The 23,541-nt window shown below is 39.1% G+C and overlaps 1 protein-coding gene across 6 annotated transcripts in view; it reads right to left on the reverse strand.

Moving 5' to 3' along the window:
- Nucleotides 1-23,541, reverse strand: part of AFG2A (AFG2 AAA ATPase homolog A) — a 275,426-nt gene that overhangs the window by 241,226 nt on the left and 10,659 nt on the right. For all 6 annotated transcript variants that reach the window (XM_074338543.1, XM_074338542.1, XM_074338541.1 and 3 more), the window contains 5 exons: nt 22,704-23,348; nt 21,667-21,796; nt 21,355-21,411; nt 19,734-19,857; nt 16,547-16,802 (listed from right to left, as the gene is read on the reverse strand). In XM_074338543.1, coding sequence (XP_074194644.1) covers nt 16,547-16,802; nt 19,734-19,857; nt 21,355-21,411; nt 21,667-21,796; nt 22,704-23,348 — 1,212 coding nt within the window. The remainder of the gene's footprint in view (nt 1-16,546; nt 16,803-19,733; nt 19,858-21,354; nt 21,412-21,666; nt 21,797-22,703; nt 23,349-23,541) is intronic.

A 23,541-nucleotide genomic window follows, 5' to 3' on the forward strand; every position in this document is an offset into this window, starting at 1 on the left:
ATAATAATTTTTCCCAGGAAACTTATCAGTGTGAGTCTCAAATACATGGAGGTCTCTGAAATGATAGGCTACCGGGAAAAAAGCTACACAAGACAAAATTGAGGATATATGTAAAAATACCATCTAAAATCTGTAAGTCACTTATTTAGGTCTACCTTACAAAAACCCATTTGGGGTTTCTGCCCTCTCTCACATTTCTGCTCACCTTTCAGGCGGAAGCACTAACTGCCTATGTTCCAGACGATCTTTTCAAGGATGTCTATATACAGAAGAGAGACAGCGCCTCCCTCCAAAGCAAAGGGCACACCTGCTTCCTACCCATTTCAAAAGATTCATGTTCCCTAGGTTCAGGATTCTCCTACTGCAGTGCCTCCTCGTATGGCCAGGCCTCTGTGTGTCATTCTGAAAACGGAGGCTCAGGGAAGTGGTGCAAATGCTGCTGCTCTGGCTACTTCTGCTGCCCTACGTACGTATGTAATAGCCTGTCCTCTGAGTCAGGAGTAGTGAGACTTCTGCAAGCACTTGGGAAACTCCTTACCTTGTAAGTAGGGTAAAATCTCAGACCCTTCACAGCTCGACTCAAAAATAAAAGTTTACGTTAAATTAGGTTGTTTCACTGCCCAACATACTTTTTAGTTAAATGGTGCAATAGCATAGAAAACTAACTAAATAAAACTTCGGCAATAAGGTACTGCATTGTATTAAACACTACGTTGGTGGCCGGAAAGAATTTAAGCACTTTCTAAAAAAACTTACATAAATGAAAATAGCCAAAAGACCAGAAGAATCTTAATCTTCTTCTTCATGTCCCGAATGGCTATCTGGCAATACTTGTCAATTTTCTAATTTAGACCAGATACTTCACTCCTACCAGCACTGAGATACTAAAAACTGAAACAAAGGAAGTGGTCTAATAATTTTCCAGCCACATTTATGTTACGTAAGCAAAAAGACTCACAATAAAGGAGATCAATTATTTTCATTTGAGGAAGAGGTTTGGAAAGGGCTGACAATATGTGGTTTTAAAAAGCATATACATTATTTTAACGTGTGCATTTATAACAAAACTTCTACATCTGCAAATAAAACTAGAGAACGTAGAGCTGGGAAAAAACTCCACATCTATGAGGATAGTAAAAAAATAGCAGTAGTTCCCAGAGGAGACTGAAAAAGCAAAAGAATAAAGAAGACTTGAGTTTTCAAAAATTAAATAGTAAAGTACAAAGCTTGATTCTGAAATGAACACAGCACAGTTTAACATATCTAAATGATAGGTAAACATATGTATTTACATGAAATATATTACAAAAATTTGTGGGATGCTGCTAAAGCTGTTTTTAAAGGGACAGCGACAGGAACAATGCACATATTAAGAAAGAAAAAAGGCTGAAAGTCAATGAGGTGCTCATCTTATAAAATGAAGGATAAACCCACAACAGAAACAGTAGAAGGGAAATATAATGAAAACAAGGACAGAAACGAATGAAACAGAAAACAAATGTACAATTTGAAAAAAATCAATAAAGCCAAAGGTTTATACTCTAAAAAGGCTGATAAAACAGATAAATCTCTAGCAAGGCGAAATCAGGGAAATGTGAGAAAAGACATATATTACCAGTGCCAGGAATGAAAAAGATATGACAGAACCTACAGACATTGAAAAGATAATTAAGAGGATGTTAGGAATAACCTAATACCAAGTAATTTGAAATTTTAGATGAAATGAACAAATTTCTAGGGTAAAAAAAGCTTATCAAAACTAACATGCAAACAAAAGAAGTGCATAATTGAATATTCCAATAGCCGTTAAATAAATTCTGTAACTAAAACCTTTCCCACAGAGAAAATTCCAAGCAGAGATAGCTCACTAATAAATGTTACAAAGGATGAATGTAATATTGAGCTTACAAAAGCTCTTCCAGGGAAAAAAGAAGCCAGAACAATTCCCAACTTGATTCATTAGGACAGCATAACACTGTTCCTCAAATCTTAGAAGATCATTACAAGAAAAGAAAATTACAAGCTAATCTCTCATGAACATAGATGCCAATATCCTAAACATCAGCAAAAACATCAATATATGAAGGATTACACATCATGACAAGATGACTATATTCCAGGAATATAAGGTTGGTTTAACATTTTAAAATCATCAACATAATTCTCCACATTAATAAAGGGAAACAATATGATTATCTCAATAGACACAGAGAAGGAATGTAATGAAAATCAATATTGTAAATTATAAAAACAAACTAGGAATAATGGAAATTTCCTTAACAGATTAGCTACAAAAACACACAGCACACATAATTCTTAATAGTAAAACATTAGAGACTTTCTCCCTAGGATCAAGAATAAGATACGGATAAGCACTGTTATAACTTCTATTAAATACTATGTTAGAGATCCTAACCAATGCAATAAGGCATACAAAAATAAAGTGTAGAGATTGAAAAGAATGAAATAAAATTGTCATTATTTGCACAGTGTGCACACAGAAAACTATAACATGACCATTTACATAGAAAACTCAAGAGAATCTATACAAACACTATTAAAATTAATGAGTGAATTTAGTTTTAATACGGTAGATAGACACAAAGTCAATATGCAAAAATTTACTTTTTCTAGATACCAGCAAAAAACAATTATAAAGTGAAATTTTAAAAGATGCCATTTATAATAATTCAAAAAACCATAAATAGCTAAGAATGAAGCTAATGAATGTTATGTTAAGACTTCTTCACATACAACTATACATCTTTGAGAGAAAAGAAAGACCTACAATAAATGAAGGGATCCACCACTGTTCATGGATTGCAAGATGTTAACTTTCTAATTCTCCCCCAATTGAGCAAGAGATTTAACAATTCCAATCAAAATCCACTTTGGGGGGTGGGGTAGGGGGATTGGAACTGAACGAACTGATTTTTAAAGTTCTAAGCAAATGCAAAGGGCCAAAATAGTCAAAACAACCATGAGGAAAAAGGAAGCATTGACCCTTTTAAGCCTCTTAATAAAGCTAAGTGATTAAATAAAGATATTTCACTATTTTGTACACACATAAAGAGGTCAAGGAAACAGAACAGAGAACTCACAACAAACCCAATTTTGATTTATGACAAGGTAACACTGCACAGCAAGGAAGAAAGGATGGTAATTTCATTAACTGGAGCTGGTATAACTGAGTACATACATAGAAAAAGTGAATTAATTGCAGATGATAAAGTGAAAGACAATAAAGCATCTTTGAAATTAAAGAAGATAATGTAAGAGAAGATATTCATGACAGTGGAATTGACAAAGATTTCTTAAACTGGTTACAAAACTCACTAGCCACAAAGGAAAAGATAAATTGGATTCACTATATTTATACATCTTATAATAAATATATATAATTACAAATTTCTGTTCCTCAAAAGACACTAAGAGAGTAAAAATGCACATCACAAAGTAGAAGATATATAAAAAACATACTCGTACATACACATCCAACAAAGGTCTTATAACCAAACTATATTAAGAACTCCCACAAAACTATTTTTGTAAGAAAGTAACATAATAGAAAAATTGAGTACATATTTGATGTGCATGTCACAAAGGAGTATATCGAAATGGTCAATACATAAATAAAAAGGTACTTAACTCAGTTATCAGAGAAATAAAACCACAATGAAATAGTGTTAAAAAACAAAAACTGCAAATGTTGGAAAGGAGGAGAAGAAACTGCAATTTTGACACACTAACGGTGGAAGAGGAAACTGATACACTTGCTACAGAGAACATCTAGTATATTTCCTAACAAGAACACACGCATGTGCTATAACCACCAATCCCACTCCTAGACACAGAACAAACAGCAACGCGCACACTGGGCACCAAAAGGTACATGCAAGGTCGTGCACGGCACCAAAAGGTACGTGCGAGGTCGTGCACAGCGTCACTATTCATGTCTACGCAACACAACACAGCAAGAAAAACGCACCACTGCTGCACAGAATAAAATGATGATGCTCTCAAACCACAACACAAGTAAAAGACGACAGTACAAAACAGGCAAAACTGATCTGTGGCGTGAGGAGCCAGAACCTAGGCTGGGGTGGGGAGGGTGGCTGGGAGAGGGTCTGCCGGCGGTTCCGGGCACCAGGGATGCCCTGTGTGCTGAGCTGACCGGCAGTTACACGAGGGTGCCACTGGGAAGAACGCATGGATCTTATAGTTTATATACTTTTCTGTGTATATGTAATATTCCAGAAAGCAGTTTATTAAAAAGTAGAATATGTAAAACATGAAGTAAAAGGAGAAAATACTATAAACAAAGCCACAACATAGAAGCTGATAGTTTCAGAAATTATAAAGCTTAAAAGTTTCTTACCTCAAATCTAAGCATTCAAATACATACAATGAAGTTTACCCCTTAATATTTTATTGCTAAAACCTGAATTATTAATTTTTACTTAGAGCACTTCACTATCAGAATGATTAAAACCATGATGACACAGGAAAAGAAACCTGTAAGGAAGGTTCTGTGAACTGTCTATACAGACTAAGCTGACTTGTGTGCAAAATATCGATTGTGTGTATGGTTTACAGTCCTCAAAAGGAGTTTTCATTTGCCAGAACACGTTCACACAAATGGCATGGGAGGCGCGAGCCAAGGAGAAGAGGACTTGCGGAGAGAGAAGAGGGTGCTGTACATTAATGTGCAAATATTTTGAAGAACAGTTCCAAGAGAGCCATTATTCTGTACCTGTTATTTGCCTATAGTTACAATTCATATTACAGCAAAACAATTATTAAAAGAAAACACATCATGAAGCCACTGAGAAGACATATTCAGCGACCAGAAGTTACTCTTCTTCAATATTAATTCATCTATTCATTCATTCAAAATACTGGGAACCTCCTAGACATAATTAATCTATTCAACAAACGCACTGAGCTCTTACAAAGCAGGGTACACAAGAGCAAGAAGGCAGAGAAACCTCTCATTGGGCTAACAGTCTACCAGAAAAGACAAAATCAGGAGTAATTATTATTGTAAACTGTGCCAAGTATTATGACATGGAAAGAACCAAGTGGCACAAAAACACACGTCAGGGACATCTAATCCAGTTTAGTGGGATCAGTGACACTTTAGAGTTAGACAACTCTTGCTGAAATCATTTAGTATATTCCTTTATTTCACAAAGGAGACTAAAATGTGTCCAAGCTCAAGTACTCAGACCTGAAAAATGAGCTGATCTTAAACTGATAACATGAGAATTAAGGCCAAAGAGGCAGCAGAGTATTCCAGACAGAGGGCGCAGCACATCCAAAGGCCTAGGGACAAGAACGAGCCTGACACTTTAGAGACCACGAGGCCCTGTAGAACAAGACAAAACCCCGATCCTGTCTAAGTTCACTCTTAGAAATATAAAAGAACAGGCTTTAAAGAAACCTACATCCTCCTCTGTTAATCTGTCTGTGGATAAGTGAGAAGATGAAGTACGGCAGACAGTCAGAAAGGACACAGAACATGGAAGTTACAGATTTCAAAAGCTGTGTGCCACAGGCCTTCAGATGCTTTCCCAGCCTGGGGTTCTACGGCTCTAGACTCTATACAGAGGTCCTCTCTTTCATATAAATGCTGTTCTTGAAAACAGCATATAAATTGAAACACAGAATTTATGAATTAAACGTAAAAGAAACATCAGAGCTTGCAAAAATTAAAGATCCTTCGAGCCATCATACTGACGCAACCAGTCCTCCATGGTCCTAAATCAGCCACTGGCTCAGGTGGCACCTGACATAAAACTGCCTCTTTGGCCATCAGTTATCTCACTTACTGAATGGAGAGATAAAAATCAATTTTCTCCAAATCGTTTTTTTTGGCTTTAAAATCCTATGATGCTAAGCTTAATTATTGGACATCGACCATTCCTCACAAGGACATACTAGAATCTATGCCAAGAAATTAAATTTTTAAAAATACGTGTATTTTTATAAACCAGAAGTAAATTAACTAGACGAGCAAATGGACACATGTACATCATCAAGGGATATAGCTTAGGGCAAGCAACCTATGACATTTCCTTTCCTTACCCAGTTTAAAGTTAATTTTTAAAATGTAAACAAAAACAGAAGCAATACTTCCATGATCTTAAGAAACACAACTTTGAAACAAAAAACAGGTGGAGCTAATTAAAAACTAAACGTGTCATTTTGTTTTCATTACCCTATTTTCCAACGCACTCGGAAGCTGAGAAAACAAGACCGATGAAGAAAAGGCAAAGTGCCTCAGGCAGCCTCGCGCCTGCGTACTTTGTACTTTCCAGTGTCTGAAGGTGCCCCTCGATTCTATCCAGATAGAATCACTTCCGGACGTGAGCAATTCCTCTAAATTCATGCTCTTCAAAACCATCTGCGCCAGATTCAACCAACAAACATCACGTGGCCCCATGCATGTGGAACCCTACAATTTCACACTCACTGCTAGCTAACTTCTGTGATTTTTGAGATGGTAATTAGGTTCCTTTATTAGAAACGTACAATGAACTTCTACTGATCCCAGGAACAATGCTTTTAGAATTACTACCTACCCTACAGACACTTAATTATATGAAAAAGTAACAGGAAACATGGGCATCTGGATCTCAGACCTCAACTGCTAAGAGTCGAGCATAAAATTTCCTAATAATACACTCAGGCACATGAAGACTGAAAGCCAGTGTAACAAAATCTTAAGTCTCCCTTTGGAAAGTGTACTTTCCCCAAACTATCAGAACTGCAGACATTTCTGTTTTTATCTGGAGTGTTTACCGACCTTCGACTCAGGACTCAGGACAGACACGCTGAAGAGTATCACGTGATGTGTCACCGGGAGAGTTCCATTTCTCACTGCTCACAAACAGAAAAGACATCAAACGGAACACCCGTAAAGAGGGCCCTGGGGCTCTTGCTTTTCAACAGTGCAAGTGCCGGGCATAAGACAGGGCTCACAGGAGCCGTCTATTGTGAGCCCCATCCCTCTACTGTGGTGGCAGCTGGAAGGCACCCTGGCGTCACTGCCAGCTTGTGCTGGCATCGATGGGCTGTGACTAAGGACAGGGCCAGCAGAACTTCCAAGGCCCTTCAGTTCTCTTAACATCAGGCTGAATGCACTCCGCCAACCTGTGGCTTCAACAAGCTTTCCTAAAAATACAGCTTTCGGTTTCAAATGTTTAATATCAAATTATTTACTCATCTCTTTTGCCAACATTATTAAAATGCTGAGTTATAAAAAAAAGGATTGTTGATTAGAGCACAATTCTTATTCCAAAAGAGGTTGAAGAGCTGTAGCTTGGTGAACTAGCGCAAGGCCCGGGGAAGAGAGGCAGCAGGAAACCATAAATTAATGAAGGAATACAGTCTGATCTGGTTTTGACCTGGGGGTGGGGGGCAGAGGGCACAGATGCGGCAAAGGTGGAAGGCAGGCCGACTCTTTATCCCCTTTCATAGAAGGTACAAAAACTCTGGTACCTTCACTGTACACCATTAAAATGGAAAAAGGAACTGAAAATCAGTGTTTCCACGACTTCCAATCGTCCCTCAGTTTCCTGCAGTCTAGCAAGCGAGCACGGGACTCCACGAGGACCACTCTCAGCCCTGTGATCTCCAGGCACCAAACTAAACACCTGATGGCACTGTGCTCTCTCATGCTGTCCATCTTGGCTCCACCACGGACGACCTTGGGAAAGATCCTTAGTCGCTCTCACCTAAATTTGCTCACCTATAAAAATAGGACCCCCTGTGAGGGAGGCCGTGAGTGCGAAATGCATCAGCGCCTGCAGGCGCTCCAGACACGGGCTGGGCCACTGCAAGTCCTCGACCAACAGTAACTCTGGCCACCCCACTTCTCATGACCTCCTCCCTGACATCTCCAGGTCCATCTGCCTGAGTCACCGCTGCACGTGGGTGCTCTTCCCATCCTTTTCTAACAACTGGCCGTGTGAATGGCGGTGTTCCCCGGCCCCGCCGGCTTCTCTCCTCGATAGCACTCTAAAGCCCCTGATCGTCCCCTAACAGCCAGCACCCGTCTCAGTTACCTGGTACCCAGCAGCTGTGCCCTGTACCCAGCGCTGCTGGGCTCTCAGAGGAGGGCCCAGGCTGTGTCATTCACTCAGGGCAGCCCCCGCACCCACTGCAGTGTCCAGCTCAATCCATGAACGAATGACTGAACTCTACTCACGCTGGGTGATTTCACTCAGTCCACCGGCTCCAGTCACCATCTAACTGCTGACAACGCCCAAATCCTTCTCTCTAACCAGGACTCGCCTCATCTCCAAACCCACAATTCAAAGGCCTGCAGCTTAGACGGTGTAAAGAATAATGAGGGCTGGGAGGGAGGACAGAGTGACAGGGAGAGGACAGCATAACAGTCCAGACAAGAGCAAGTGGAAGAGTTTAAAATTTTTTTTTTAAAGTTCAAATTCTGAATAAATTTGAAAATAGAGCAGGCAGGATTTGATAAAAGTAAAGAAAAAAGAAATCAAGAATAACTCCTATAAATAACTTTTATTTAGACAGACTGATTTTATTTTTTTGATTGTTTTAATTAGAGGAAAAGCTTTCCTCAAGTTTTATACTTTTATAGTCTTGGCAAGACAACTTAGAAAATTTTCCACTAGCGAAGTAAATGGTATAAATCACTTAGAGCTTAAACAGAAAAAAAATACCACCTGTTTTTCTGAAACAAACCATTCAGCTGTAGTCGTTTCAAATGAACGGCAAACTTAATATTAAGATACCCAATTCACTAACAAAACAAAAAAAATTCCATCTCTTATGTAATAGCCACAATATTTATGCAGTAAGAAAAATCCCAACATCACAAATATAACTATCATTATATTTCAAAATTACAAAACAGGGGAAAAGTCACTATTTTATGAGATAATTATATCGCATAATTACTGCTTACTTATCCAGCTACAATACTGAACAAAGATAAGATCCCTTATAAAATGCGTTAATTAGAGAGGCAATCATGCTACATACATCAATTTAATTTTGTTGCTCTATTGCAGGCCCGCAGCGGACTCACGTGCAGGACGAGGGAGGCAGGGAGACCATGACTCTGCCTGTGGATGACATCACAGCTCCCACGTTCAGCAAGAAGCTCTGTCAGGGAGGCACCCCCTCACCCCAACAAGCCTGTCTATCTCCAGCCTGCATATTCTTACTGATGGACAAGACCTTGATGGATCCAAAGTCCGTAAACCTCACTACTCTACAAGTCAAAGGATTCTGCCCGATTTCCCTAATGTCTCTTATATTAGGATAACCACGAATATTCCATAAAATACCAGGAATATTACCCAAGTTCAAAGCTTCTACTGGAAAAATGCATTAAGTACACAGAAAATAGGAAACTTTTTTTTTTTTTAGAGAAAGGCCCTGCTTACCAAGGGCCTGAATGAACCGTGACCACGGCTGCCAGGCTTTATTTGAACCTCATAAGAACTCTGAGGATACGTTCTCCCTGTTTCGCAGGGGAGGAAACAGAGTTCCAGAGGCTGAGTGGCTGCCCCATGACTCTTAGCTGATCACAGCAGTGGTGCTAGCATCTGATTCTAGCGCTCCCCATAAGCTCTCCATTAAACCCCACTGTTTTCCCAGACTTCATTAAGAAATACTGAATTTTCGCAGAATCAGTATTTTATTTCTAACTTAGAAAACATTGGCAGAATTCAAAAAATGGTGGAAAATGTTAGAAAGAGAACGTTTCATAAGAGCTGGACTGTTAGGTACTTTGCACATAGAAGACTCACCATAAATTCCTGTTAAAATAAGCTAGTGACGGGCAGGAGGGAGGAGTAACAGCTATAAAGATCTCAGAACTCTGGTGCAAGACAGATAAATTTTTCCATCTCAAAAAAAGTTGCATTACAGTAATTAGGTTCAGTATTATTACTAGACCTACTTAAGTGTAATAATGACAAAGTCATTGTTTAAATAAGAGTTTCCATTCTTCCTGTTCTGTGATGCTTTCTTATCAAGGCCCAAGGATTTGGTATGAACACGTTGAAATGATGTGTAATCAACAAGGATGCTAAAGATAAATTCCTAGAGATGTGAGGCACATACTTCCTCTCACTGTAAACAAAATGACTGAGTCCACTTCTTGAAGAAATCAAGCTCTATTTATATTCACTCTCCTGAAATGGCACAGGCAGCCTTAGAAGGAGAAGTTTATAATAAATCTCTATATTTGGAAAACACTGTTGCTAAGCATCTTCTAACATTCAGCAGAGTTTATATAATTCATGTCTCTGCTACATAATTAACATTTCATGTTTTCTAAAAATGTGTGGTGTGCTTATCTATGTTGTTAATTTAAAACATTATAAATTTTGAGGGAATTAATAAAAGGCTATGCAACTAATTAATTAGAAAGGCAGCCTAATCCCAAGAGGAATACAAACACAGACATTAAATGTCAGGATGTGTCAGAGTTGAGCTTGTAAACAGCTTGTCCGCTTGAGATAAAACATTTCAAAATGCAGCTGCTCTTTGCTTAAAAAGGTGAGCTACAAAACATCAGGCTTTTGGACAAGTCACGACATATCAAACCATGCTCTAGTTCAAAAGTTAATTATAAAGGAAACCTAACATTTAAAAATAAGCTTTACACCTAACCCTCAACATTATGTATCTGCTCAGATAACAAGAGATCGAAGTGTTGAAAGCAACGCTATTGTAGTATTTCCGATTGTCATATTCACTATGGAGACAAATCAAAAGGTATGGAAAATATTGAGAAACACTGGAAGGAAAGATTAGAAAAGAGTAGGCACACTGCAGAATATGCAGTAACACTCTTACAAACTGTAGAAGAGACTATAAACCTTCCATCCTCTGAAAAAGCTTGCACAAATATATATACTGCAGGGATTTTGAACTTTCGTAGTAGTATCCTGCAAGCAATAACCTTTAGATTACAAAAATACACAGGAAATAGTTCATGTAGCTTTTATGAAATTCTGACTCACTTCACTGGATGCTATTACTAGACATCTGTGCACCACGTTTTGGTAAAAAGGCAGAGCTTCCCCAACCGCAAGGCCGTCCAGGCAGAAGGAAAACCATCAGCCAGCCAACACACAAAAGCTCAAAGAACACACAGGTCCACAAATCATAAGTAAGCAAATGTTCTAGGAAAAACATATGTCGATATTCTCTTTTGTATTTTGAATTGTTAATTCTTAACTGTTTCCTTGGTTGTGGCTTTTCCAGCTTTCAGCATTATTTGTCATTTTTAAGTTTGATTCAAAACCATTATACTCATTTTCTCCAGGCGCAGGAGAGTTAACTGATATAGTGTGGAACAGTACATGTCCGCCACATAAAAACTCTGGGAAGAAATCAACACTCTCAGGTAGTCAGAGAATTATACTCCCTAAATTTAATACAGCGATTTAAATCAGTTACCGAGTCTTTAAACATCGGAGAGCTGTTTGCCTGGATCAGCGGTTCTCAGAACGGGGGCCTTGCCCCAGCAGCGTTAGTATCACCTGTAACCTGATGAAAGTGAAAATTCCTGGGCCCCACTTCGACCTTCGTAGGATGGGGCCCAGAAATGTATATAATGAGCTATTCCAGTGAATCTCACACAGGTTTAACTGGAGGACCACTGGCCTCAGTCAGGGATTCAAATGCCTACTCACAGGCAAGCGTAGGAGCAGCTGCTTCAGAATCACCTGGGCAACATTATAAATTGATTCCAGTTCCCACCTCCCTGACTCCATGAAGCGTGAGGAAGAGTGTGTGTGGCTTCGCAGGTGAACATGATGCAGAGCGAAGTTTAAGAACCAATGTCCTGAAGTTGGCCAGTGGCTCAGGTGGTTGGAGCTCCGTGCTCCTAATGCCAAGGGCTGCCGGTTCAACTCCCACACGGGCCAGTAGGCTGTCAACCACAAGGTTGCCAGTTCGACTCCTGCAAGGGATGGTGGGCTGCGCCCCCTGCAACTAACAATGGTAACCGGACCTGGAGCTGAGCTGCACCCTCCACAATTACAATTGAAAGGGCAACAACTTGACTTGGAAAAAATCCTGGAAGTACATAATGTTCCCCAATAAAGTCCTGTTCCCCTTCCCCAATTAAAAAAAAAAAAAAAAGAACCAGTGTCCTATGTCCTTGGCTCTCAAGTGTGGTCCCCAGATGAGCGGCAGCAGCAGCAGGGAACGTGTTAGAAACCTGCAGGCACCAGCCCAGACCTCCCCAGCTGATCTGATACACGACAAAGTTGGAGAACCTCTGCTCCAAGTGATTTGCCCTGAATTGAAACATGTGAAATGAATCTGGATTCTTCTGGAGAAGAATAAATAATAGAAAGAGACAGAATTAACTCATGTACCAGGAATACATTTCCTGGTACATGAAATGTTCCCTGAAAAGCATCAGTTTTAAGCAAAATGTAGTTAGAAGTCCACGGTCAGAGAGAAGCTGAGAAATCTTATCAGTACCGCCATGAATGGACTGGAATGTTCAAGAAAGCAGCAGCCAGTTACTGCAGCCATCACAGGGAGACCACACTTTGTTTATGCTCTCAGGACAGAGACCAGTAACCACTCGGAGTTGTTTCCTCTGCATGAGGAGGGGTTTCTGAAGGCAACGAGGGGAGGAGGAGAGAATCTCACCGCGGGTTAAAACCAAAACCCAACTCTGAGTTTGATAAACATTTTTCTTAGTCTATAAAGGATGCGGGGTGCTCATTATGTCCCATTGTGTCTCCCAGCTTTCACATACACTTACTGACTGGGCATCTGTTATGTAGCCGAACCATTAACACTGCTTCCAAATATTAAGAAGTTACCATGACTCTTTTAAAAAACAATGATTCTACCTTTGTGTGTAATTCTAAGGTCAATGTAAAGGCTGTGACTGCCTCCATTTGCCCAAGGAAACTTACCACGTTAAAAACAAACGGCACCAGTTCAAACTTCCCACCCAAGGCAGTCGTTTTAAAATACTGAGAGCCATTCAAATTATCCCCTAATAACTCCTTTAAATTTAGGTAGGATGCCACATGAAACATTCAATTCTTTTTACTTACAACTAGGACAGTAGTTCAAGTTTACTTTATGGCTGACTTCTTTCTTCCAATGCTCAAAGCACAATTCGTAACAGTAGGAGGGATGCACTCAGACCATCCCATAGCCCTTGAGCAGAGTTCTACTATTTGTAATGCATACAGAACTTTAGAGTTGTTGTATCTTTCCTTCTGAGTTACATTACTAACTAATTCTATAATTTACTCAAGTCAAGTCCTTAGTCAGAGATTATAAAAGTGTTTCATTGAGAAAATGCAACTAAGTTCACAATAAACATTTGTCCGTTCTGCCGGCAGTGTTTCTAAGACCCTGTGGGAGGAAGCCCTGCGGAAGCACGATGTGCAAGACACTCAAAGCACTGAGGAGACAATGAGGGAGAAAGACCAGCTGTACGCCGGAGAGCAGCCAGCGGCCAGGCCGAGTTCAGTGAGTAACTTGGGTGTTTTTGTTGTTTTCCCCTTTCCATTTTCTGATTCTTCCCATCCTTTTTTTTTTCCTTTTTACGCATTTCTTGCTTTTTCTCCTGTCTATCGAGGGATGGTCATATTTACAAGGGCACTCAGATAATGTCAACCACAACCCCTTAGTTTACAAATGGAGAAAACTAAGGCTCAGAAAACGCTAAGAATTTGCCTAAGGTCACAAGACTGATTTCAAAGGTAGGTCTGTCCAACAATCAAAATCCATTTTCTACTATACCCCGTCTCTAAAAAAATCCCATGCAAAAAATTCTAGCATACCGTTCTTCAATTTTCTTCTGCTATATAGTTAGAGAACGACACCATATAACACAACAAACAACAGTATATAAGACAGTCCACACAAAACCATGTATTTTCCATACTGGACACTTTAATTATAAAACTCACCTTTTAAAAAATTACCCTTTCATAATCTGATTCTTTGATAAATTAGGAGAAAACAGAAGATCAGTTCAATACCTGATAATCTGACATTATTATTAAGGCACATTAACAGCAGTTAGTATTCATGTAATGCTTGTATACGCCAAGTACAACATCATATATATTTATATGTATAATTCAAATTGGAGGCCTCTCTGATCCTTTCACTTTTCCAATTAAATGTACAAAGTAAGAAGTAGAATTTCTCAAATTTTCTTGCCATTTCCCTAAAGTTCTTGGGAGTACTACAGTGCCCATAAAAGTAGATGGTTCTATTTACAGCTGGTGTGTGACTGACATTTTCACTGTTCTCCTTAAAGTCTGAGGACACAACTTAATTTCTGGGCTATACTCGCTTGTGAAAAAAAATGCTTATTTTCTACTTTATAAATGCATCCTACCCTTAGTTTCACAGAGAAAATAAAAAAGCCTTATACTACTCTAACGAAAGTCTGTTTTATGATTTAATTAAGAGTATGAATCTGGAGTAAGACGACCTTGAGTTCAAACCCCAGCTCTGCCACGTACTAGTTGTGAGACCTCTGCAGTCCATCTGATACTCACAACACAGAACACAGGGCTGGTGCGAGGATTAGATGAAAGGATGTTTTCCTTCCCCGTCTTCTTATGTCCCCTCATTCTGCCTGCACAACTCTCACTTTTCCTTTAAGTTTCTTCTCAAATGTCACTTTTTCTATATAACCACAGCATTTTCTTTCCATAGGAAAGTCACTACATTTTCCAGTTTTTTGAGTACGTATCTCACTGTGTCAATAACTATTAGTTTGGTGCAAAAGTAACTGCGGTTTTTGCAATTATTTTTAACCTTTAAAACCACAATTACTTTTGCACCAACCTAATATTTACAAATCTCTCGTTCATCAGACTTTCTGCACAACTAGAACCCCACAGCCTTGGAGTGCATGGAGTAAAAAGGCAGACCGTGTCTGATAAAGAACACCAAAGAATGAATCCTTGCCTACCCGGGCAAGTCCACAGCCACGCCTCCACAGTACAGGCACACTTCCGAGATACTGCGGGTTCGGTCCCCGGATCTCAGTAAAGCGAGACGTAATTTTTTCCCTGGTGGAGGGGCTTGCCTTCCATTTGGAAAAAACACAGCTGTGAAGCGCAATAAAGCAAAGTGCAACGAACAAGCTAAGCCTGTAATCCAGACTCTTCGTTTTCATGAACGGAATGAAGGGAGCAAAGCTATGTGGATACAGCAGCTTCTTGATCCCTGGGGAATTCAGTTCCATGACCAAACCCACCGTTTCTTGTGAATCGCAAGAAACCAGACATAAAGGGATCTTGCCCTAGATCAGAATGTACAGAAGAATGTTTATATTTGCCTTGTAGTCTACATAACCTGCAGTCACCCCCAGCTGTGAGTCCTTAGACATGGAAATTATGATAATGATCAAACAAAACAAAACGGATTTTCTCCATCAAGAGTAAGATATTCAAAGGCTCCTGAATATCTCTTCCATGTTTCGTTTCCCACCTGTTTTTCCCTCCCTAAGCTCTTTGCCTGCATATATCAAGCCTGATTTAAAGGATCAAAGGACTGATGGAAAGGTCTTCAAGTCCTACTAAGTTAGCTGAACTACAACTAAATAATTTATTCTGTACTAAAGCTCTAAAAGAACAGAATTTCCAACTCAAGAATTCAGTTTTTTCCATTACTAACAAAGGTTACTTTCTTTAAAGTAGCTTATGGAAATATTGGATAGGGCACACACTGGAGCAACAGAATGCCACCTCGAAAAACAATTCCTCCAAAGTGTAGAAGGACTTAAAAACATGCCCACACAAGAAAAAGGAATAAATGAAAGGAACCTAAGATGACTAGAAAACCAGCCTTTTGAGGCTACCAAAAGATGAACATCCATCCTCTCAGGACAAAAACAAAACTCAACAGATATTTCTCAATAAATTTTTACTTGTCTGATCAAACATTTCAATAGCTTATAGAAACTGCCCTTATTTGACACCTTTCCCGTGGATGAAATTACTCTGAACAACTGTGCAAACATTGAAAGGTAACTACAGTGACGTCTTGGTGAGTCTTCAAGTCAATGCCACCTGGTTAACGGCAGCCCTTAAACACGTTCCGACTCACACATCACTGCCACGTACTCTGAGGCACAGAACTCTTGGATTTCACTAAGTACTTTTATAGCACTTCCACAAACACAAAGCTTATCCTGAAGGAAAGATGTGACCCTTCTGCAGGTAACCTAATTTCCACTGCACAATACCAACAAATGCTGGCATTAACGCTGCCATTAATGCATCTGGTTACATGTGCATGTGCATCTGATTATGAAAAGTCTGAAAGGATACACGCTCTAATAGTGGTTATCTTTAGGAGGTAGGATTAAGAGTGATTTTTCTTTCTTTTTTATCATTTTCTGAATTACCTAGATTTTTCCCAATAAATATGTATTTTATGATTAGAAAACATGACGCGGTTCCATTAGGAAACGAGAAGTAAATCATCAGTAGGTACATAAAGCAGAGCTAAGCCCATCAGTACAGACTAACTACAGCAAGCCCCTCACCTGCTTCATTACACAAGGCTTTCAGGTCGGCTCCCACATATCCGTGAGCACTGTTTGCCAGCTGGAGCAGCTCAGCTTCAGTGAGCAAATGCGGCACCCTCAGAAGCAGCTTCTGGAGGATATCGAGCCGGTCCTGAGCATTTGGAACTCCAATCTCAATCTCCTTATCAAATCGTCCAGGTCTGCGGAGCGCAGCATCCAAAGCCTGAGGGCGGTTTGTGGCCCCGAGGACCAACACCCGTCCTTCACTTCCTTCCTAACAAAACAAAATGAAAACAGGTTAGTCTTCTAGAAGTTTTGTATATACGAGGTGTGATAAAAAAATACAGTGAATGTTTAAATTAAAAAAAAAATTATTACAGCAAAAGACACATTGCCATTAATCCCCCTCAAAATACTCCCCCTCACTTCGAACACTCTTATCCCATCATTCTTGCCACTTTCTGAAGCAGTTCTGGAAGTCCTCTTTCATGAGAGTCTTCAGTTGCGCTGTCGTGGCTGCCTCCATGTCCTGAATCATTTTGACTTTGGGGAAGAGCCAGAAGTCGCACAGTACCAGATCCGGTGAATAAGGTGGATGAGTAAACACCATCATGTTTTTATTTGACAGAAGCTGCCATACAAGAAGCAACGTGTGACACAGAGCCTTTCCGTTGTGATCACAAAATACAGTGAATGCCGCTGCTAAGCGCCATCCAATGCAAAGGCAGGGACCTTCAATATGGGAGGCGGCGCATCAAACCTTAGTAACAGTGTGTGACAAGTTTCAGCATGTTCGGTGCAGTCAGTCTGGTGTGAGCTACGGTTGAGAGAGGGTATGTTTTAAAGTGGCGTAAATCATCCTCCATCATGACAATGCTCCGTGGTCACACATCACTTCTGGTATATGGCACTTCTGTCAAATAAAAACATTACAGTGTGTCCTCATCTACCTTATTTACTGGATCTGGCAGGGTGTAACTTCTGGCTCTTACCCAAAGTCAAAATGATTCAGGACACAGAGGCAGCGATGACAGCGCAACTAAAGACACTGATGAAAGAGGACTTCCAGAACTGCTTCAGAAAGTGGCAAGAACAATGGAATAAGTGTGTTTGAAGTGAGGGGGAGTATTTTGAGGGGGATTAATGGCAATGTGTCTTTTACTGTATTTTTTTTTTTATTTGAACGTTCACCGTATTATTTGATCACACCTCGTACATACAGACACTGGCTATACAGACAAGGATGCCTCTAACTGTCCAGGCTGCTGAGTCCTATTCCTTACACTGTTATTACTTATCCCACATTTCCCAAACCTTAGCCTAAATACTCCCTCAACTAGAACGCTTTCCAAAACTTACATCTCCAATCTACCCTAAGTGATGTCTCACCCACTTCTAGCATGTTACCTATACTATTCTAATGAATAACAACATATAATAATCTACCATACAGTTAAGTGAATGACAGTTTTAAGTTGTCCTTTTCCCCTACTTGAAAGCAAAGATTATGACCTACATATTATTCAAATAGAACAAGGTTCTATTACATAGTTGTCAAAGAAATCTTCACATATGAACTGTTTTTGATTTGGTAAGTTTTTAAATTCCTGAAAATATAGGTAGCAATATAACCAACACCTGAGGATCAGCCACCCTTGAATACATATGGACTCTTACTCTCTGATAATGAAATCTAGAACAAATTATAAAGAACTATGATCATGATCATAGTTAATATCCAACATTCTAATCAAATGACCCCAAGCTTAACTGCAATGGGATTCAAAGTAAGAAAACTCAAACCTAATCAATTATACTAGAGGTGAATTAGGCATTGAGAAGACAAATACATGCCCTTAAATATCTCCAGACTGAAACATCAGTGTCACATACATCCAGCCCGCCCAAGGGTAAGAATAGCAGTACACACAGGCCTATCCCAGAGGCAGAGAAAGAGGTACAGTAACATGGCGATTAAGATCCTCAGCACAGATCCTCTGACTTCCTACTCACCAGGAATTCTAGTTATAGTACAGCTCTCCATATATATTTGCCTTTCAGGTGAAAATAGAGTCATTAATAAACAAAGATATTTGCTCGGCTTAATAATTATACTTCTTATTATAAGTGAATAATTGGCAACCCGGTTTATATATCAGCCTCTTGTGAGTGTTGTTATTGTGGGTCAGTCCTTAGAGCACCACCACCTCCAACATACTAACAACACTGGATTCTCCAGCTTTATAAACAGAACCAAACCTGGGACATGACAATCACACCCAAGTCCTGCCCCAAGACTGAGAACCAAGTGGTTCTTCAGCCTCCACCAGGTAGCAACCCTTCTCTTGTGTTACTCTTAAAACTGTACCATGTGTTAATTAGCAAATAACAGACATTTAATACCAAACCTTCACGTTATTTCCACATGTTCAGTTACTCCCAAAAGGTAGTAAAAACCAAAAAGTTCTAACAGTCCATTTTTTTAATGTGTAAAAGGAAGACTTGGGATTACATGATTTCTAAAGTTTCTTTTGGTTCTAATATATTATGACTCTAAAAAATGAGTTATTTACAATCCTACAAACAAAGTGTATTCTTCTGGTAAATGGCTGTCAGGAGCCTGGAGAGCTTTTCTTCATTCCTGTTTTCTACTAGTCATATGCATCTCCCTTTCATAATTAGCACATAGATTTTATTATTATAAGAGCGTATGCCCTGTCAGAGAATCTGGTAAAAAGGTAAATTCCTTTTGAGTGCTCTACAAACACGTTTTCCATTACTCTCACTTTCCTTCCTTTCACTTGCTAACCTTAAAGCCCCAAAAGAATCAATTTATACATGGGTATACAAGACTTACTCACGAAATTTCTTTGTAAAATCCCCTAAAATTTAATCGCTAAATCTGTCTTACTGATTTTTGCTCCAGGTTTTTAAGTTAACACCATTTATTACAAAAGAAATCTATCACTGTATATTATCTTATATACTAGAAAAACATGCCAGGTTATACTGTCCTAACAGTTACTAACAAATGTGCTGAAGAAAATGATTTTAATGGGCCTTTCCTCTAGTTTTTACGGCTAATATTTTCCCTTATCCTAGAATACCCCGAAACTCAGACATATTTGATAGTTTTTGCTACTACTTATGTACACTTTAAGAATTGACCCTTTCCTACACAGAATCAATATGGTACTATACTTACTGAACCAATACCATCCATCAGTGTTAAAAGTGAAGCTACAATTCTTTTTTCCATTTCATTGTGAGACCCTTCTCTTTTAGGGCAAAGTGCATCCAGCTCATCAATAAAAATAATTGACGGGTGCCTAAAAACAAACAAGTAAAGGAAACTCTCTAATATACATTTAATTTTTAAATTTAATACACTGCATTTTGATTAAAAACCAAAGAAGTTTTAATTTTTTAACTGAAACACAACATAACATATTTAGGCTTTAGTTAATAATATTAAAGACAAAGGCAATAGGATGTGAAGTTGAAAAAACCCTGGATGAATTCTAGCCCAAATTATTAACTCACCAAGATCGCATTCTAGTGGGTCTGCCCTCAGCACAAAGAAGAGCATTGCGAACAGTCTATAGCTCATGAGATAAGTCTACGCATAGACAGAACCTGCCCACTAACGCCGCTAAATTGTTACACCGGGATTGATTCAGGAGCTCTGGCCAAAGATGCTGTCCCTCTGAGCAGGTTTAACGTCCAAGGGACAGAAAGTAGAAACACTCCCTCGTTTTTTACCTATTAAAAAAACCTTTCAACATGATCAGTTCTTCCAAGGAGATGTGAATTCTCTCACAAGAGGAACTCTCAGCTACTAGAAACGTAACACTGACAACAAAAGCACACTAAGCATAAGGTATACCCCTGGTTCTCAAGCCTTCAGTCCTGGGACTTCAAACTACTCGGTTCATCTACTATCATTGGGAGCAAATACTTTAAAAATGGAAGTTCTTTTGATAAGAGAGCAGTCATTGTAAGTTAAATACCAAACCAATGATAGAGACATAGCCATGTTAGAGTATTACATTAGATCAAGTTACAGACCATACTCTAACGCTCCTTGCAATGTAACATGTAGTCTAATCTGAAGAAGCATCAATAAGAATCGTTGTCAAAGGGCAACAGATCTGTCCCTTTGAAGAAAAGTATAATAAAACAAAGTTTAAAGCATAAAGGGCTACTATAATGCAGTCTACTAAGGGAACTAGATATGCTGGATATGCCTAACTACCCAAAAGAAAGAAAACCGCAAATTTATATGCTCAAGCACAGTCACGTGACTTAGCAAACAATACTGTCTTAGTTACCTCATACAATTTTTAAATTGGGATATAATCGACATATAACTTTATATTAGTTTCAGGTGTACAACATAATGATTAATATTTGTACATACTGCAAAATGTCTAGTCGACATCTGTCACCATCAGTTACAACACTTTTCTTCTTGTGATGAGATCTTTTAGGATCTCCTCTCCTTACAACTTTCAAATGTGCAATAGCTTTACTAAACATAGTCGCCATGCTGTACACTTCATCCCCATGATTTACTTATTTTATAACTGGAAGTTTGTACCTTTTGCTACCTTATGTAATTTAATAACTCATTTACCGAACTTCCAAAACAGTACTGGATAGAAATAGGTTAGTTAGAACATTATTAGATTTACAATCGATTTCTAGTGCTGTCACTGTTAATTTTGTACTATTCTTGCATGCTTTGTATAAAGTGCTAGTATCTCTACTTTGATTAATACAGCCTTGACTACTACTAACTTCAAACATTTAAAAATAAAGAATACCGCAGAGTGGCTTCAGCAAATATCTGACGTAACTTTGCTTCGGTCTCCCCATAGAATCTGAAATAAATAAAATACATTTAAGGACCAACTTTTACTGTTTTTAAAGCTTTGTCTATAAAGCTCATGTGAATTTCCAAATATTTCTAGAATACTTAAATTATTTTTCAAACTTAATTTTTATACACATTCAAAAGCAAATATAAACTATTTTAACATATGAAACATACAGACAGAATAGTATGCAACCATTTTTAAAAATCACATTTAAGAAGTATATTTACTATTATTCATTCTATCAAATTATGCACCTACTTGCTGATAATCTCAGGACCATTTATTACAGAAACATAGGCTCCGACTTCATTAGCAACAGCCTTGGCGATCATTGTCTTTCCAGTACCCGGAGGGCCATAGAGCAACACTCCTCTAGGGGCAGGAATTCCTAGAAGGAAAAGAAGCCAACACTGGATTCAGCACTACAAGGTTTCTTGTGTCGTCATACGATTTCAAACATGAGTTAAAAACATACATTTGCCTCGTATCACAAAATGGAAGGAATCAGACCTTATCCCCTGCTCCCTGCCCAGAAATATGTACTAACAAGTCCAAACACTGATCTCTAGCAATGCCCGTTTCTTTGTCTGTGGACCCAACCAGCCAGGCACATTGGTACAAAACTGGCTGGACGCCCATTGCTGCCATGCCCAGTCCTAGATTCTCAGAAAACAAAGTCTAGACACAATAATGGCATAAAGCCAGCCACCAATCCCCATTTTCATCCAACTAGACATCTTGGAGAATATAAGCATTACTAGCAAAATATCAATCCAAGGGCTCATTTTAATTATTGATATATATGTATACACACACACACGCACAATTTCATGAAAGTATATATACATTTTTTAATGAAAAAGGAAAAAGTAAATCACCAAATATATGCAGAGAATCTGGGCAGTAACCACACAGAGGAAGCCCTGAGTTTCCTAGGAACCAAGTCACACAGCTATACTTTCTAACCAAGAAGTTTTATCCAGCGTTATCTGAATGTGTGGTTTATTTCTTTAGTTATTACAGCTGTTCTAGTATGACAAAATACTTGTTCTAGATTCTAGATTATGTGGAAGTATATAATTAAAAGACAAGGCTGCAACTAAGGCAGACCAGGCATAAAAATAGGCTCATCTAACTGGCCTCTCCCAAAGCAACTCACACCTCCTACCATACCTACCACTCAGGAAAGAAAACTAGGAATAGAGGGTGAATGATTATTAGATAAGTAGAATGAGCCAACGGCTTCTGAGTCTGAACTGAACACTTTTGGGGGCAATACACTGAAGAAAACATACCATAACTCTTGAAAACTTCAGGCTGTTTGAGAGGCAATTCAATTATTTCTCTAATTGCTGTCAGCTGACTGTTTAGGCCTCCTATCATGTCATAAGTCACTTTGAATTGGTTGTCTTGCTCTTTTGAATTTGTACGCGTCTTTGTAAAATTGACTCTGGTTGTTGAAGAAATAAAATAAAAAGTGTCGGTGTTGCATTTTGCTCCCATGCTGGCTGACTCAAGCAATCTCTCTTCACTGATAAGATGTTCATTTCCTTCCCTGGCAGACGCTAAACTACACTTAAGACTTGTGACTTCCTCCAGCCCAAGTCCACTGCTGCCACCAGGACTGTGTGTGACATCCGGCAAAATGTCACCAGCTCTATCTGTCATTCTGCCATCGACTGGTTTGCAAGGAGTACTGCTGGATGCCGGGTCGTGGTGTTCTTCCAGGTCCAACTGGCTTAGTTGTAAGGACATATCCATGGTACTGGCTTCTGTGCTGGACTGTTCTGAGGCCACTCCCCGGGCACCACTGTCAGGGTCATGCTGAAGCCTCCTTAGTATCATGCCATCTGCTCCTTTCACTCGCAACACTTGCAGCTTGCACGGTCGTCCATAGAATGTAATATACAGAAAGTTGCCTGGTAAAACAATCTTGCCATCTAGAAAACAATTTATGAATATATAGGTCAGCACAAGTTTTTACCCATTTAAGGTTTAATAGCACTTTATTTCATCTATTAACAAATCTGACTGAAAAGACAATCAAAGATGGGAGTATTAAAACAATTGTCACAAAAAATAAAGGACCTGACATCCCCCAATGACAGATCACTATCTGGAGATCAAAGGACA

This window comes from Rhinolophus sinicus, linkage group LG07 (assembly GCF_036562045.2).
Source record: "Rhinolophus sinicus isolate RSC01 linkage group LG07, ASM3656204v1, whole genome shotgun sequence".
Lineage (NCBI taxonomy): Eukaryota > Metazoa > Chordata > Mammalia > Chiroptera > Rhinolophidae > Rhinolophus > Rhinolophus sinicus.